Source organism: Phaseolus vulgaris, chromosome 8 (genome assembly GCF_051622355.1).
Source record: "Phaseolus vulgaris cultivar YP4 chromosome 8, ASM5162235v1, whole genome shotgun sequence".
Taxonomy (NCBI): Eukaryota; Viridiplantae; Streptophyta; class Magnoliopsida; order Fabales; family Fabaceae; genus Phaseolus; species Phaseolus vulgaris.
This window is the reverse complement of record NC_143505.1, coordinates 10243699-10261427: the sequence shown is the minus strand read 5'-3', so window position 1 is coordinate 10261427 and position 17729 is coordinate 10243699. Positions and strand designations below refer to the sequence as shown.

At 33.5% G+C, this 17729-nt stretch overlaps 2 protein-coding genes across 9 annotated transcripts; one reads left to right on the top strand and one right to left on the bottom strand.

Moving 5' to 3' along the window:
- Window positions 1–5950: 5950 nt before the first annotated feature.
- On the top strand, window positions 5951–9491 carry LOC137825495 (beta-glucosidase 11). 8 transcript variants are annotated; one of them, XR_016514844.1, is made up of 13 exons: window positions 5951–6212; window positions 6312–6381; window positions 6516–6571; window positions 6727–6802; window positions 6996–7067; window positions 7174–7261; window positions 7386–7641; window positions 7828–7943; window positions 8166–8351; window positions 8559–8590; window positions 8688–8775; window positions 8886–8976; window positions 9079–9491. XR_016514844.1 is itself a non-coding variant. In XM_068631165.2 (13 exons), exons 1-13 carry the CDS (start codon window positions 6072–6074, stop codon window positions 9326–9328), a joined length of 1557 nt encoding a protein of 518 aa, XP_068487266.2. In that variant the 5' UTR covers window positions 5951–6071; the 3' UTR covers window positions 9329–9491. The 8 variants fall into 8 exon arrangements, 2 of the variants coding, with proteins under 2 accessions (XP_068487266.2, XP_090150028.1); XR_011083305.2 differs by having other exon boundaries at window positions 8131–8351; window positions 8878–8976; XR_016514840.1 differs by having other exon boundaries at window positions 8131–8351; window positions 8533–8590.
- A 4349-nt stretch (window positions 9492–13840) lies between these two features.
- Window positions 13841–17282, bottom strand: LOC137825919 (uncharacterized). The gene is given in 2 exon segments (XM_068631729.2): window positions 13841–14730; window positions 14732–17282. Coding segments are annotated over 2 exon segments (3324 nt in total). The 5' UTR covers window positions 17216–17282; the 3' UTR covers window positions 13841–13890.
- Window positions 17283–17729: the final 447 nt, after the last annotated feature.

The following is a 17729-nucleotide window of genomic DNA, read 5'->3' as shown; positions in this document are numbered from 1 at the left end:
GTTCAATTTTAATTTCCTTAAGAAAAGTTGGGATTTCATTAAAGAAGACATTGTGGCAGCGGTGTGTCTTTTTCAGGAGAAAGGGTGTATACCGAAGGGCTGTAACGCCTCTTTCATAGCTTTTATTCCTAAAGTAAGGGATCCGTTCACTTTCGAGCAATATAGGCCAATATCTCTGGTGGGAGCTGTATATAAGATCATAGCAAAGGTGATGGCGGAAAGGATTAAGAAAGTGCTATCGGCTGTTATCGATGAAAGTCAGTCGGCTTTCTTAAAGAACAGAGGAATTCTTGACAGTGTCCTTTTGGCCAATGAAACGGTGGAGGATCTAAAGAGGGGAGGGAGGAGCGATATGTGTTTAAAAGTGGACTTTGAAAAAGCGTATGATTCAGTAAGATGGGAGTTCCTGTATGATATGCTACAGAGGTTGGGGTTCCACAAGAGGTGGATTATGTGGGTTCAGGGGTGTATGGAAAGTGCAACGGTGTCTGTACTCGTAAATGGGAGTCCTACGGAAGAATTTAAACCATCAAGGGGGCTAAGGCAGGGTGACCCTTTAGCTCCATTTCTCTTTTTAGTGGTTGCCGAAGGCATGGCAAGGCTAGTAAGGCAAGCTGTGAAGGCTGATTTATTAAAGGGCCTTAAGATCGGAGAAAGGAGGTTGAATTGAGTCTTCTCCAGTTTGCAGATGACACCTTGTTCCTATGTGAGAATTCTTATGCCAATATAGTCACTCTCAAGGCTATCCTTAGGGGATTTGAGCTGGCATCTGGCCTGAAGATCAATTTCCATAAGTCAAAGATAGCTGATATCAATGTCCCCCAGCGTGATTTGGAGTGTTACGCAAAGACTCTGAATTGTGATCAAATGGGAATCCCGTTTACTTATTTGGGATTAGAAGTGGGGGGTAATCCAAGGAAGAAGAAGCTTTGGGAGCCGGTTCTGAACAAGCTGAAATCGAGGCTTAGTGTATGAAAAGGGCGTTTTTTGTCTATGGCTGGTAGAATATGTTTAATAAAATCTGTTATCACGGCTATTCCGCTCTACTATCTGTCTCTTTTCAAAGCACCGGACTCGGTATGCAAAAGTATCATTAGCATCCAAAGAAGGTTTCTTTGGGGATGGGGCAAGGAGAAGATACCGATATCATGGGTAAGCTGGAAAATCATATGTAAACCGAAGGAGGAAGGTGGTCTAGGTATAAGAGATATTCGGAAGTTTAATGTAGCACTTCTAGCTAAGTGGAGATGGCGGTGTATTTCGAGTGAGAAAGGAAAATGGAAAGAATGCCTGGACTCTAAGTATGATCTGAAACATGGTGGTAATCATACATCTATGAGACTACAATCCTGGTGGTGGAAAGACCTTGGGAAGGTTTGTGGGGAGGGCGACGGAGATGGGTGGTTTCAAGAAGCTATGGGGTGGAAAGTAGGAAGGGGTGATAAAGCAAGGTTTTGGGAGGATGTATGGTTAGGAAATGTCAACTTAAAGACATTGTTCCCTAGATTGTATTCTGTGTCGTTGAACCAAGGTCAGAAGGTGGAGGAGGTAGGTATGTGGGACGACGCGAGGTGGAGGTGGTGTTTAAGATGGAGGCGTGCAAGATTTGAGTGGGAAATCCCGATGGAAGAGGAGCTCGGTATACTCTTAACTAGATCCATCATCATTAAGGATGTAAAGGATATACAGGTATGGTCAGGTGATGAATCTGGATGTTATAATGTCAGTTCTGCTTATGTTTGCCTTGATAAAATTGATAGGGGACCACACTATGATGCCTTTAAGTATTTATGGAAGGCTAAGGCGTTCCCTAACGTGTTAACCACAGCATGAAGGGTTTTGATGGGCAGAATGCCAACTAGGGTGTCTTTGGGTAGGAGAGGAGTTGTGTTAAGCACACTAGTGTGTCCGATGTGCCAGACAAAGGAGGAATCATGCCAGCATCTGTTCTTGGAATGTAAGATTGCAATACATGTATGGGCTTTATGCTTCAGATGGAGTGGACTAGTGTTTGTCCAACATAATGACATTATGGCCCACTTTGTGAGTTTCCATTTAATGCAGAGCAGCAAGATACAAAATGAGGTTTGGAAAGGTGTGTGGGCAGCCATAGTATGGTGCTTATGGGAGCATAGAAACCTAGTGGTGTTCAATCAAGGAGTAGCTGATGCGGAAGAAGTGTTTCACAATGCCCAACTCAAATCGTGGTTATGGCTGAAAAATAAGGCACAACATTTCAATTACTCTTTTGCTGAATGGATGATGAATCCTCTGGTGTGCATCACCAGCTGCAAATGAGTAAGGCAGAGGACATCAACGAAGGTATCAGGGGAAGGGGAAGAGCTGGCTGAATGCAGTGTTGGAGCAGGCTTTCATTCGAAGGAAGGAGGGTCTGGGATCACATTGACAGAGGAGGTGAAATGCTGGATGCAAGGAGAGAATACCTTGGCATAGGATCTCAAGCAATATGCTGCAGTTGTGGTTTTACTGCAACCTGCAGGGTTAGTGAATCATTCTAGGCGTGAGGTGGAATGGTGTTAGAGGGTCTAATGCTTACTTGTTTGTCACGCGTGCTTGGACGCCACTGCAGATCCAAAGACCCTAAACGGGTTGTGAAGTATGAGAGGTGTGCATGGTTTGGCTTTTGGCACTACATGGTTTGACTTTTAAGTGTGGAATGTTTAGTGGCTCGTCTTTTGTGGGTTGGAAAAGGAACAATTGATAACCATATAGAGTAGTATATGGCCTTCTTATATCAGATACACTCAATGTGTGCGTAGTCGGTGGTCGCCGAAGGTATCCAAAGGTCAACATGATCGCCGGTTGATGAAGCGGCGTTCTCCATGTCAACATGATCGCCGATCGATGAAGCGGCGTTCTCCATATGTGTGGAGTTAGACAAGGTCAACTTGATCGCCGGTCGATGAAACGGCGATCTCCATGCACGCGTAGTCTGTGGTCGTCGAAGTTATGCAAAGGTCAACATGATCGTCGGTCGATGAAACGGCGATTTCCATGCGTTTGTAGTCAGTGGTCGTCGAAGTTGGTCAACATGATCGTCGGTTGATGAAGCGGCGTTGTCAACATGATCGCCGATCGATGAAGCGGCGTTCTCCATATATGTGTAGTCGGTGGTCGCCGAAGTTAGACAAGGTCAACATGATCGTCGGTCGATGAAACAACGATCTCCATGCATGTGTAGTCGGTGGTCGTCGAAGTTATGCAAAGATCAACATGATCGTCGGTCGATGAAACGACGATCTCCATGTGTGCGTGTGCCGTGGTGAATGTAGGTGGCCTCGGTTCTGGGTGTTTTGGTAAAGCTGAATGATGCTATGAGGCAACCTGTTGGTTATTTTTTGGGTATGGTTCTCTCACTTTAAGGTTGTTATGATCCAACCATAAAGGAGAGTTTCTTTTGTGAATGAAATAGAAAGTCCACTTCTGGTCACTGTTTATGGGTTGGGATACCCCTGAAGTATCCCTTTAATTTTATTTATTCATTGCTGATAAAAAAAAATGATAAGGGTAATATTAAAAAAATGTGTACATTTAAAATGGTTACAAAATGATTGGGAAAAGAAATCCTCTTTATTAATTGAAAATACACATACCCTCACAATCATTTGTCACACCATTTTCTCATGATAATGAAAAATAATAATTATCAAAATTAAAATTATTATTAGATTTAAAAAAATGTTCATAAAAAATAATTCTAAAATAAATTATTTTTAAATTTTATCATAGTTAATTTTGTTGTTGTGGATAATTAATTGAGTTTAATTTTTTTATCCAAATGATAAAATATTACGGATTTATGTACACTTTAAAAGTAGTTAAAAAAGAAGAATTTCCATAAGAGTAGTTAAAAAAATATTCTCCATGTTAATGATCTACCTTATGATATCATTGATGTCACATGCAACATACAATATGAGTTTTGTCATTATCCTTGTGTTCTCATGTTTTATGCTCTTTTTTCTTTGGAAACATATGAGATTGACTAATTTATAACATCTCTAGATTGTTTAATCTAAGATAACATTATTCATCAAGCAATCCGAAACAAAAAAAAAGTTGGATTTTTGTAATTTAAATTGTTAAATTCAAAAGCCTATTCTAAATCATATAATCCAGAATGGCTTCTAGATTGTTCAATTTGAATTTTTCTATTTCACAATATTGTTCAACAATTTGAATTGTGCAATTTATAATGCATTTTCAATTTGAATAATCTAGAATGCATTTCAGGATTACATAATTTGGAATACATTTTTAAATTGTGTAATGTATAATGTATTTTTAGATTGAGAAAAATGTATTAAAGATTATGAAATGCATTTTTATGTTTATTTTATTTGAGATTGATGTCTCTGAGACAATGGGTTGTGCCTTCAAATTCATTGAGCATTAAACTTTTAAAGGAAAAAAAAATAAGGTTGTCCAATAAACTAAAGGTTTCCGCTATTGAATAATTGAATTTGAGAGTAAAACCTTCTCATGTCAAACAAATAAACAATAAATAAAAATATTAATGAGTAATAATCAAACGTGTTTTCTAAAAATTATTTAATTAAAAAGAGATGAGGTTTGTGTTTAGTAAAATAGTAATACACCATTTGAACAAAACCACACAAATGAATAATTAAAATTATAGTAAGAAGAATAATACCTTAAAAATCTAAATAAACTTTGTGAATATTGGACAAGTTAAAAGAGAAAATAAATAAAAAAATTGTGTATCAAAACAAAGAGATATTTTTCAATTAAAATGAAACTAAAGAACAACTAATCGAAAATAAAATAAAGATAAATTTTTTAAATTATTTGATAAATTATAAATAATTTAATTTAAAATAAAAACAAATACAACGATACAAAAATAGATGTAACAACACGACAAAGATAAGATAAATATATCATCATAATTAATTTAAAAAATTAAATATCATTCATAACTATATCCATAACCATTAGATAATTTTTTTTATTACACTCTAACTTTAAATTACGCATCCATCTTTATTCATATTAAAATCCCATGTGAATATAATAATAAATTAATAAATGTATTCATATATTGTATAAATAGTTTTTATTAAAATAATAAAATTTTAAAAATAGAAATTTATATTCTTTATACTACAACTTATAATCTAGTGATAATATAAATTTTAAAGTATATATTAATTAAATTATTCAAATTTGTGTTTGTAGAAAATTTTCAATTTTACATTTTAAAATTTTAACTTTCGTAATTTTTTATTTAAGTTTTAGTAAATATAATATTTTAAAATAAAATAAGTAAAAAGAATTTACTTGTTAAAATATAAAAATGATAAATATTATATATTAAGAACATAATCTAAATGAATGCTTATTTAAAAATTAAAATATGGTGTAAGTATGGTTAGTATGACCTAACAATTTCTCTAATAATTTCATTATACAGTTATAAATCACTTCATAGCAACTTTAATTTTTAAAAGCTGTTTCAAAATTATCGGCTGCCTACAGTACTGCCTTCTCCATAATAAAATATCAATGTTACATCTGAAAAATGACAATTGCTAAAAGAATCTCTTGAGAATGAAATAAATTGTATTGGTATATATATTTTTTAAAGTAATCTTCTAATATATAATTTGTGATTGATGATATGAAAAAAAATTATTTTTGTCACTGTGTAAATTGATACAAATTTTAAATAAAAAAATAAAACTGTAAATTGGTATAAATTATCAATATATTACTTTTTTTAAAATGTTATTTGGCCAGTTAAAGACATTAATTTATAAACTTTTTTTTTCTATTTTTAACTGTTGTAATATAAAATAATTTGGACTTTTTTTTTCTCAAGATAAGATCTAATTTACACGTGTCAAACAAGCGTAATTTCACATACATCAAGAAAATAGTTATACAGGTGATTTGACATACAAAACTCAGAAGAATGAGAATAATTAATCAAAAGAAATAAAAGCTGAATCCCAAGAAAGCAATATCCTTATCATTTGTGTTTCATAGTCAAAACATAAAATCAGAAGAGAGACAGTAAGAAGAAAAGCATGGAGAGAAGGAGATTGATGATGAAGGTTTTAACAGTTATAGAATTAGTACTTCTCATAGTACACCATTGTGCTCATGCCTTGAGCAGAGACCAGTTCCCTCCTGATTTTGTGTTTGGTGCATCAACCTCAGCTTATCAGGTTCTTCTCTCTGCCTTTCCCTCTTTTTTCACACTCTTCACTGCCCTAGTCTTGTGATTCTTTGCTGAATTTGTTGATATATTATGAATTATGTGAAAGATTGAAGGTGCAGCAAATGAAGATGGCAGGAAGCCAAGCATATGGGACACTTTCTCTCATTCTGGAAATGGTACTACCCTCTACTCAGTACTCTCATATATACAAGTTACAACATGCTTCATTTCTTTTGAAATACTAAATCTATCTTTTTAGGTTTATCGCTATTATTTTCTTCATACAAATTTAATGCCAACATATGTTCAGGAAATAGGTATGCAGGTGATGGAGATGTTGCATGTAATCATTATCACAAATATAAGGTTAGTGACCCTGGAGTGCAAGTGTATGCATAAAGAACCAAAAGAAATTGTTGTATTTATGCATCTTACATGCACCTTTTGCTTTAAATTCTTGTTCAACTAAAAAGACTTTATAGTTTGTTTTGAGCTAATATCCTACTTTGATTCTCCTGCAGGAAGATGTTAAGCTCATGGCCAACATGGGCTTAGAAGGCTACAGATTTTCCATATCATGGTCAAGGCTTATTCCAGGTGATCATTAAACTGTTGTCAGGGTACTCTTAAACTAATGTCTAAAATAAAATGTGAAAAAGTAAATTGTATTAGATACACGCACTTGGTTTAATTTAGGGGCAATGAGTCTCTGAGTCCAATTGAATATAGTTTCCTGCATCAAACATTATTTCCATGTTCTGACCTTGTTTGAGTGTATTACCATTACCAGATGGAAGAGGACCAGTGAATCCCAAGGGACTACTGTTTTACAACAACCTTATTAATGAATTGATCAGCAATGGTTCTTCTCAAGACTAGATTTTCCTCTTAGATTTGATTAACACGTAAGAGGTTCTTCCAAGTTATCTAATAAATATATTTTTGTTCTATGATTTCTTTTAACGTAGGAATAGAAGCACATGTTACATTAAACCATTTCGACCTACCACAATCACTTCAGGATGAATATGGAGGATGGGTTAGTCGAAGAGTTGTGTATGGTTCTCAAACTTCAAGTCTCTAGTTGTGTTACAGTCTTGTCCTAGATAGAGATTATGTAAATTAAATCTGGCATGAAATTGAGAAATGGTATAACATATTTATATATATATGTTTGTAGGAAAGACTTCACAAAATATGCAGAAGTGTGCTTTAGAGAATTTGGAGACAGAGTCAAGTATTGGACTACTCTGAATGAGGCCAATGCGAATGTAGTACTGGGCTATGATACAGGAATCATGCCACCTCAGAGGTGTTCTCCTTCCCCTTTAACGAACTGTTCCAGTGGAAATTCCTCAACTGAGCCATATTTGGCTGCCCATCATATGTTATTAGCACACGGTTCAGCTGCTAGGGTATATAGAGAGAAATACCAGGTAAAAATTATGTATCAAATGCCCATTCTAGCCACTCTACTATGCCATTCATTAGGCCTTCTATTTGCATTTTAAACCACAATCAAGAAGGATAGAATGTAAGGTGATGATCATGATGATGATTTTTGGTAAAGGTGATAAGATAGTTTAATTTATTCAATAAACCAATTTTTTTACTGGATGCAGGGCATGCAGCATGGATTAATTGGGTTTAATCTCCTTCTTCTTGGTTTTCTTCCTCAAACAAATTCTACTGAAGATATAATGGCCGTTCAGAGGGCCCAAGACTTCTCCATCGGGTGGTAAGTAACAATCTAGCCATGGTATCTCTTTCCAATGTCTGTTGACATTAATAAATTAGCATCTTGGGATTTCAAAGGAGCATCACTTCAAAATAATTTAGTAAGGGATTTTTGTAAAATCCAACATAATCTTCCTAAACAAATAAATGTTTGAATCATACATTATACAGTTGGTTTTGTAGTGCAGCTTTATGAATCCCTTTATATTTGGAGATTACCCAGATATAATGAAAAAGAATGCTGGCTCAAGGCTTCCTTCCTTCACTCAAAAGGAATCAAATCTAGTAAAGGGCTCAATCGATTTCTTAGGAATAAACTTTTACTACTCACTTTATGTTAAGGACAGTCCAGGCTACCTGCAGAAGGAGAACAGGGATTGCCTAGAAGATGTAGCAGCAAAATTTCAATGTATGTCACAAGCTGTTTCCCTGACCCATTTTTATTGCATAACCAATTCTATATCTAGGATGAACAAAAATGTTTCTTTATTGTGAGAGGTACTATCCTACAGTTTAAGAATCAAGATACTTCTTATGAATGGAATTGGACTTATTGACAAGCTATTTTATATTTTGTGCAAATGAAACAGCTGATTATTGCTCTTTCTGGTTGCAGTGTATGTTCCAAATTATACAACTATACCTGAGGTAATAACAGGAACATGGTGCTATTCCACTCTCTATGTATTCCTTTCTTTTAAAGATTTAGCAATAATACAATCCACTAACCAGCTGATGGGTTTAGGTGCCAATTACTCCCAATGTTTTCCTAAGGACGTTAGACTCACTAAGGAGCACTTATGGCAATATTCCAATTTTCATACAAGAAAATGGTATGGCAATTTTCCAACTTGGCATTCAGAAGTTCCATAATTGATGCGTTTTTCAGCACAGTCATCTGTCCTATTATGTAGTTGTATGGTAAGCCGTTTTAGCTTTGCAGGCCAACAAACAGTTCATAATTCACCATTAGATGACTGGTCCAGGGTGAATTACTTGCATGCATACGTTGGAATCATTGTTGATGCACTGAGGTACTTCTACTTTTATTTTCATTTACAAGAGGGAAAGTTAAAAAGGTGTAGAAAAGCTGATTTTTGTTTATTCTTTTTCCTTTCTTTTCGACACATTGACAGGAGTGGATTAAACGTAAAGGGTTATTTTGTATGGTCCTTCATTGATACATTCGAGATTGAGGGTGGATATGAATTAAGTTTTGGTCTATATTACATAGATATGAATGATCCAAACTTAAGGAGGCAACCTAAGCTTTCTGCAGAATGGTACTCAAATTTTCTGAAAGGGAAGCTTATGGATCCAAAGATCACCAAGGAAACTGAGAAGAATGCTAGTGTGCTTTCACACAATCCCTGGCTGCATAGTTGAACTAATCAGAACAAGTTTAGAATTCAGAGCGAATAATAAAAGGCTTATGATGTCAAAAATTATAATGTCAATAATTTTTATCAGTTGTGACTATGACTGATATTTGACTATTTTCATTGAGGACTAATGAAAAAAAAAAAGCTCAATTTATATTTCGCTTTAACTTATCTTTGAAATTTTGTTTTATTTTTCTTTTGCTTTCTCAATTTATATTTCATTTCATTATAAAGAGTTGACATTTATAGTTCTAATAATTACTAAGGATATGTGGATTATAGTAATGAAGGTTCTATTTGTTTCTATAGATTTATTGTTTACAAGTCCCTTGAAAAGAAGAGAACCAAAGGAAAATAAGCTCATATTTTTTTCCAAATTTAACTTTTTTTTATTTTAGGGTTCCATATTTTTTTACATTTTTCATTAATAAAAAGTAAAATTCATTACAAATATTAGTTATTAATTAAATTTAACTAACACAAATATTTTAATAAAATAATTATAATTATAATAAAATAAAATTTTAATATAAAAATATATGGTTATTTATAATAAACAAATTATATAAATAATTATTATTATTATAAATATAATAATACTATTTATATTTAATATAAAATGATTTTTAATTAGAATTTTTAAATTTATGAGTATTTAAATTATTTATTTCTATATAAAAATTTATAATTTTTACATATATACAAATGTTTACGTGTAAATTATTTTTCATCAAGTAATTCATATTTTTTTTTCAAAATTAATTATTCAACTATATCGGATTATACTATAATAATTTTAATTCATCCAAATTTAGACAAAAGGACTTAATACTTTTTATTATATTTTTTTAGAGATTAGGATAAATTTGTAATCTTATATTTTACACATTTAAAAAAAAATACTCTCAAAAACATCACAAACTTTAATAAATATTCATCCAAACACATATATTTTCTTTATATTTTCCTTTTAAATCCTCACATGTACACTCTTCAAATCAAATTAATCCTCACACTCTCATTCCTTAATCCAAACACAAACAGTAATGTATGTTATTCTTTAATATTGGTGGGACATGTACTACAAAGAAAATCATGAAATAGAAACCAATTTTTAGAGACCAAAATAATTAGTTGCAATAGTAACTAATTAGACCATTTTAGAAACTAAACAAAAATTGTTTCTAAATTAGTTTCTATTATTGTTAAATAGTTTCTAAATTGGTATCTAATTAGCAACCAAGGTTTTAACTATCAAGGTTTTTATTTCATGATTTTCTTGTAATAATGTGCTACTGACACGTGATCATGTATTTTAATGTAAGGGACGTAAGAGTGGGTGTTGATAACTCTTGTAATAATTTGTTTTATCATATGTAATGGATTTTTTTTATTCATGCTATGATTTTTTTTTATTTTTAATTGGTGTTAAAAATTAATATTAAAATATTTTAGATTATAGAAGTGGAATACTTTTTTTCAGATTTTGAAAAGAAATGGATGCTTGAAGTAATGAAAGAAGGAAGTCATTATAAGAGGTTTGTGTTTGATTGGAGAGGGGATGTGTGAGGATTTGAGGGAGTGGATGTGTGTGAATTTGAGAGGAAAATGTAAAGAAAGTGAAGTTGTTTGGATTAAGGTATATGTTAGAGTGGATTTGTGAGGAAAGTTTATTGAAATTTGTGAGAGATGTGATGGTTGTGAGAGATTTTTTTATTTTTTAAAAGATGTAAAATGTAAGTTTATAAATTTACCCTTGTATTTACAATTATTTGAATAATGAAATATGATGTATTTTTGTGTAGATTTGAGTTAATTAAAATTTTGTAAATTACTTTGATCTCGTTGAATAATTATGTTCTCGCCAACAAATTTGGGATGGATCTTGGAGGTCAATCTTTCAAAACTGCCACTTTGAGATACTTGAAGATCACAATGAGAGGAGTTCCACCTTTTATTTTGGGTCTTAGGCCCTTTTATAACACTCGTAGATCCCTCTTCGGGAGTTAGTAACCGCATAATAAGTTGTTAATATATCCTCTTTATTTTTGGAGTATTGATATGCAGAGTATGGTCTTACTTTGTTGATATTTGAAGTAATATATTTCAACTGATTCAGTGGTATTAGATATTTAAGTCGTTTTGTTTTTATTCATGACGAATTTAATTTATTCGCTATATGCTTAAGTCGACCTCTTTCAAGGTCATTGAACCTACCTTTATTTGGGTCAATTTCTATTTGTTGGGCTCGAGCTAAGTGGGCTGAAGAGATACTTTAAGTGATTTGATCATGACTTGATTACGACCGAACGATACACAAACCCCAGCCTTGAGTCGAGCAAAGCAACACAAAGAGGTTTATATGTGTCTGACATGAAAAGACATTGGCGCTACTTTAAGTGATCGGGTCATGACCCGATCACGACCGAATAGTACAAATTATTTTCGAAAAAAATACATTATTGATAAATAAAACATTATTAAATATTTATAATTATAAAAATTTAATCAACAAATAATTATTATATTAAATTTAAATAGTATTATTTTTTATATTCATTTTTTAAATTAATATTATTATTTTATAAATTTATTTTTATATTATAATTATATTTTATTATTGTTATTTATACTAATCACACCAGTAGTAACTACTAACCACACCACCACCAACAACTAACCACACCCCATAGCTAGGCCATAATCGATTTTCACCTAAAAAAAAGTCATAATCGATGTTTGAACTAGATAAAAGGAATGCATAATCGATTATGAACTGAAAAACCAACCATAATCGATTATGATGTCTTTAGAGAATCGATTATCCATGTTTCATTCATCATTGTGCTTCGTTCTTGGATTTTCATGGTTCCTTACCTTTTTGTAATACTCTTGAATGACAACCTGTTAAGTGTAAAGTCAGGACCAATTGGGTTGGGCTGACTAGACACCATGTTTTGGTGAGTGGGCTTAATTATTGTGTTCCCTCTATAATCTCTATTTAAGAGATCTTTGTGCTTGTAATAAAATTGTAACAAAAAAAAGAAAAACCTAATTAGTTGGTTGTGGACGTAGGTTGCAGATTGATGATTGAACCACATTAAATCCTGTGTTGTTTATTTTCTGCAGTTGATTCGTGATTGTGTGTTGCTTCCACGTGCGTTTTTTCCATCACAACCAACCACCACCAAAGGACCACAACACCAACACTGAGCAACACCACGCACAAGTGAACCACAAAAGTGGAGGGTACTACGGCAAAACCAAGCTGCCAACGTGGCTTTCCCCTTGTTTCTTCATAGATGTGCGAGGAAGCCTTCAGTCATTGCCCTTGCCTTTCCTTGCTCCCATTTCTTTGTTGATCACTGGATCCAAACAAGTGTGACACTCTCCTTTCCATCCGCATAAATAGTGTCAGCAGTGGATAATTAGATTGTATAGTTAGACCGTCTAATGAATCATATAATAACACCGTCTAATGTATTGTTTAGTAATATCATCCAATAATCAGAATTAAATTAACAACAAGAGTAAAGAGATATCAAAACAAAAAACTTATCTTGGTTTATCCAAATCCTAGTTACGTTCAGTCCCCTTAAGTAACTTCTTAAGAGCTTCAACTAACCAACTGAGTACTCTCACCTCTTCAAGTTCAACACTACAAGAAATTATTGATTTTTCGACCAAAAAATACCGACAATTTTGTGTTCGTCAGTAATTGTTTTATTATCGATAAATTTTACTAACAAATGAAATTCTCGACAGATTTGTGTCCATCACAAATTTGAAAATTTAAAACAAAAATTTGAACGTGAATCAATATCCATTTTGATCAATAATTAAGCACGAAGCATTAGTCGTCAGTAATATCCACAGTAATTGGGTGTTAATATTATTTGCCGATAAATTTCGTTAGTAAATTTTACAATATTAATAATAGTTCTAATAATATTAATAATAGTGTTAATACAAAATTAATAATAATAATAATAACATAAGTGATAATTACAATAATAATAATAATTTCACATAATGGATCATTATGAAATACATATGATTTAAGAACTTAGATGAGAAAGATACTCATATTAATTATTATTTGAAGAACTTATTGTTGATGTGATAAGTCGTCTTCACCAAAAGGTTTATTGAGTATAATGGGTAAGATTAATTATTTGTTAAAAAATAAAAATAAAAAAATATAAAATAATTATCATATAGGTTGATTTTTTATTCAGCTGTATTCTTTAAAAGTGCACTTTCATTAGAAGAATTTTTTCTAACTCGCACTAGAAGCATTCTTCCATATATAATGATACAGACATTTGCGTGCTTTTATTTTTTCACTTTTCTAGCATCTGCATATACCTTTCTAAATCTCAATGCTTTCATGAAAAACCATCATATATTACAAAGCAAGTTTGTAGCTTGCTAAGTTTTACTCAGTACACCATTACAGCACATAAAATTCACCACAAACTAGAGCAGAAATATAAGAAAAAAACACAAACCCAAACAGAACATAGTACAAGATTTATTTGCTTTAGCATCATTAGATCAACTACACTATCCAATCCACCTCAGAGATCTGTACCTTTGTCCTCTATGGTGTTCATAAGAAAAACCCAGTTGAGGAACAAGCTTGTAAAGCAGATCATCGACATGCTTCCAATACAAAAGCCTCCAACACTCAAACAAAATAAGGGGCAGGATAACAATTCCAAAGCCAAAGATAAATCCAAGTTCTACACTTAAGAAATTCCAGTCAGTTGATTCATACATTTCATGTACTGGTGTTGGAGATGAGTGTCCCCTTCTATCATTGGTGCAATCTTCTAGCGGTGGCCCACATAATCCTTCATTGCCTTCAAAAGAACTTGAACTAAATGTTTGCATTTGAGCACCTGTGGGAATTTCCCCCCACAAACGGTTAAATGAAAGATTCAAACATTCTAGAAAGTTTAGACTAGCAAGCTCAGGAGGGATTTCACCGCTCAAACTATTATTTGACAAGTCCAAGGATTCTACATTCATCAAATTTCCAATTGATGAGGGGATATGGCTTGACAGAGTATTATGTGACAGGTTAAGAACAATCAGTGCTCTCAAACTCACAAGTTCTTCAGGTATTGGACCTTCAAAATGGTTGGAGGAGAGATCCAAGGAAGTGAAGATGGTGGGAATTTTGTTAAACTTCATTTGCAAAGCCTTGTTCACAACTGTAACTGAGTCCAAGTAGCGACAACCATATTCGTTGGAAATGGCATAATAAGACAATATGTGGTCAACCACATTATAAGGTTCAGTTTCCAACAATTTGTGCAATTTTATTACTAGAAATTTGTTGAAAAATGACAACAAACTGGAGAGACTCACAGTGTCAACATTATCAAACATGTCAAAAAAATAGACTCCCGTACTTCTCATGTGATTCTGCCTCACATTGCTTCATTTGTTTAAAGCTTCTCAAAACTGGTCCAGGTAGAATACCATTGAAATTATTGGAGGCTAGATCAATAATGTGAAGCTTCTCCCAATTGCTAGTGCTACGTGGGCATGCAATAGGACCATTGAGTTTGTTTGACCTCAAAATTAGCACTCGCAGGGTGGAAATCCTTCTTAAGAAACACGGAAGTCTATCTTGGAACAAATTGTTTCCAAGATTTAAGACTTGTAGACTCTTGCAATTTGCAAGAGTGTTTGGGATAACACCTTCCAAGAGATTTCCATTGAGATTGAGGAATCGTAAACTGCATGAACTTGAAATTGTGTCAGAAACATAACCCCTGAGTTTGTTTTCAGCAAGATTTAGTACTCGGAGGGTACTATTCCTTCTCATCAAGCACTTGGGGATGAGGTCATTGAAGCTATTATAAGAAAGATCAAGCAACCGGAGAGAAGAGAAATTACAAAAGGATTCGGGGATTTTTCCTTGAAAGTTGTTCTTTGAAAGGGAGAGAAAGTATAGAAAAGGAACATACTTATACATGTCGAGTGGGGCACTGCTGAATTTATTGTTTGAGTAGTCCAAATGGGCCGCATATTTTGTGAAAATGGGAAGTGATCCAGTAAGTTCATTGGAATGAAGATCAAGGATGTATAGATTGGAATTCAGATCATCAAAGGGTCCTTCCATATTTGTGAGAAAATTGTTGGAAAGATTTAAATAAACCAGATAGTTAAATCTCCAGATCCAGTTAGGTATTTTTCCTTTAATCTGGTTGTTGGATAGGTCTAAAGCATTTATTTGGGATTGGTTTCTCAAGAACCCCGGAAATTCTCCTAAATTGCAAGAACCCAAAAGTAAATATTTCATGCTGGGAAAGGATGAAATGTCATGATCGTCAAGAGTTACATCAACTGATAATTTGTTGTGTGAAAGACCTAATGTATGCAAATTTTGAAGCCTTTGAACCATATCCAGCCGCATGGTGCCATTGAATTTATTGTGAGAAAGTTGTAGGAAACGAAGTCCTTTGATATGAAAGATAGACACCGGAATAGGACCATGCAATATATTGTTGCTCAAGTCAATCAACTCTAATTTTGAGGAAGAAGCATTTACAAATTCATCTAATAGACCATCAAGTCGATTATGAGAAAGTGTAAGCTCTTGCAAAGATAGAAGTGTAAAAAGAGACATGGGAATGTTTCCATTAAGGTAATTATCTCCTAAATTAATACTGAGGAGATTTTCAAGTCCCTCAAAATGAGTTGTAGTGATGACTCCTGTCAGATTATTGTGGAAGATTGATAAATATCTGAGATTTTTTACCATCTTGAAAGAGGGAAGGGGACCAGTAAACCTATTTAAAGACAAGTCCAAATGAACAAGTTGAGTGAGTTCTGACAAGGAAATTGGGAGAGTGTCAATAAGTTGGCAGTTAGATGCATCTAACAAAGACAACTGCTTCAGATTTGAAATAGCCCCTGGTAACTTACCAGAGAAGTTTGTATTACTAAGATTCATGGTGTGAAGAACAGCATCTGGTAAGAAGTTTGGCAAAACTCCATGAAGATCCCTGTTGTTTGATATATCAAGAACCTTTAGAGCTTGTAGTAGAAAGATGCCGTTTGGAAAATGACCTCTCAACGAACAACTGCTAATCTCTAAGACATTCAAATTGGAGAAATTTGCAAAGAATTTTGGCACCGAACTTGAGATGTTATTCAGACTCAGTCTAATTACTGAGAGCTTCACGAGTGTTGCTAGTGAAGAATCAATTGGTCCAGAGATATTGCATGATGACAGGCTCAACACTTCAAGTTTTTGAAGAGAAGATAGAGCATGACACCACTCCCTTCCCTCGGCAGATACCTTTACACCATCAAGGTATAGTTCTGTGATTTTTTCAAGATTCTGCAAAAACATTGCAAGATTTGGATTCTGGAGTTTGAGAATATGTTGTGAGGTAAGTGGTGTTGACAAGTCAAGTGTTGTCAAATTTGTCAGAAGAGAAATCTCACTTGGAATCTGGCCATGAAATCCAGCATTTGATAAATTCAAATACCTCAAACTTTTTAGCTTGCCGAACTTCAAAGGAATGGAAGAATTGAAATCATTGTAAGCCAGATTCAACCTCTGCAAATATTCCAGTTCAAAGAGGCTGGAATTATCAAGTCCTCCAAAAATAAACTCCTCACTCAAGTCAAGACCAATTACACCGCCCATGCTGCATGTTACTCCATTCCATTGACAGCAATCGCTGCTTTGGTTCCAGTAGACCAATTTTTTGGATGTGGCTGGGTTGAATACCAGGCTTTCTTTCAAGTGAAGTAATAAGAATTGTTGATGATCAAGACTGTGGCACGTTGCTACGTTGATGATGATATTCAAGAATATCATGCACAGGGGTATGAAGATATGGGAGAAGATTTGATGGATTCTCATTGTTGATGAATAATAGTGTTCTAACCAAAAAGTGTTAAAACTTTGAAGTCAGATTCAGTGTGGGATGATATTAATGGTCACAGTAGAACTTATTTATAAGCTCTAAATCAGTGATCTCTACTTCTATTTAAGGATAATGTGAACTTCATAACTTGAAGTTTGGTCAATAAGTTAGGATTTTGGGGTGGATTCCACGGTGTAGTGTATGTATCTCTTGTTCAGTTATTGTTTGTATTCATGAAATGCAAATTTCTCTTACTCTTACTTATTGGTGCATTAATCTTATAGGTGCATCAATCTGTCTCCCTATATTCTTATTGACACATTAATTTGTCTTCATGTATTCTTATTGGCACATTAATCTGTCTTCATGTTTAAATTTAATTCATTGAAGGTCTGATTTCATTATTTACATATATTTGAATGATTAATATGTGGATGTGAGGACAAACAAAAAAGACTGACTGCATGCATAAGTTGAAAAATCTCTATTTTGATGAAAGTAGATTGATAG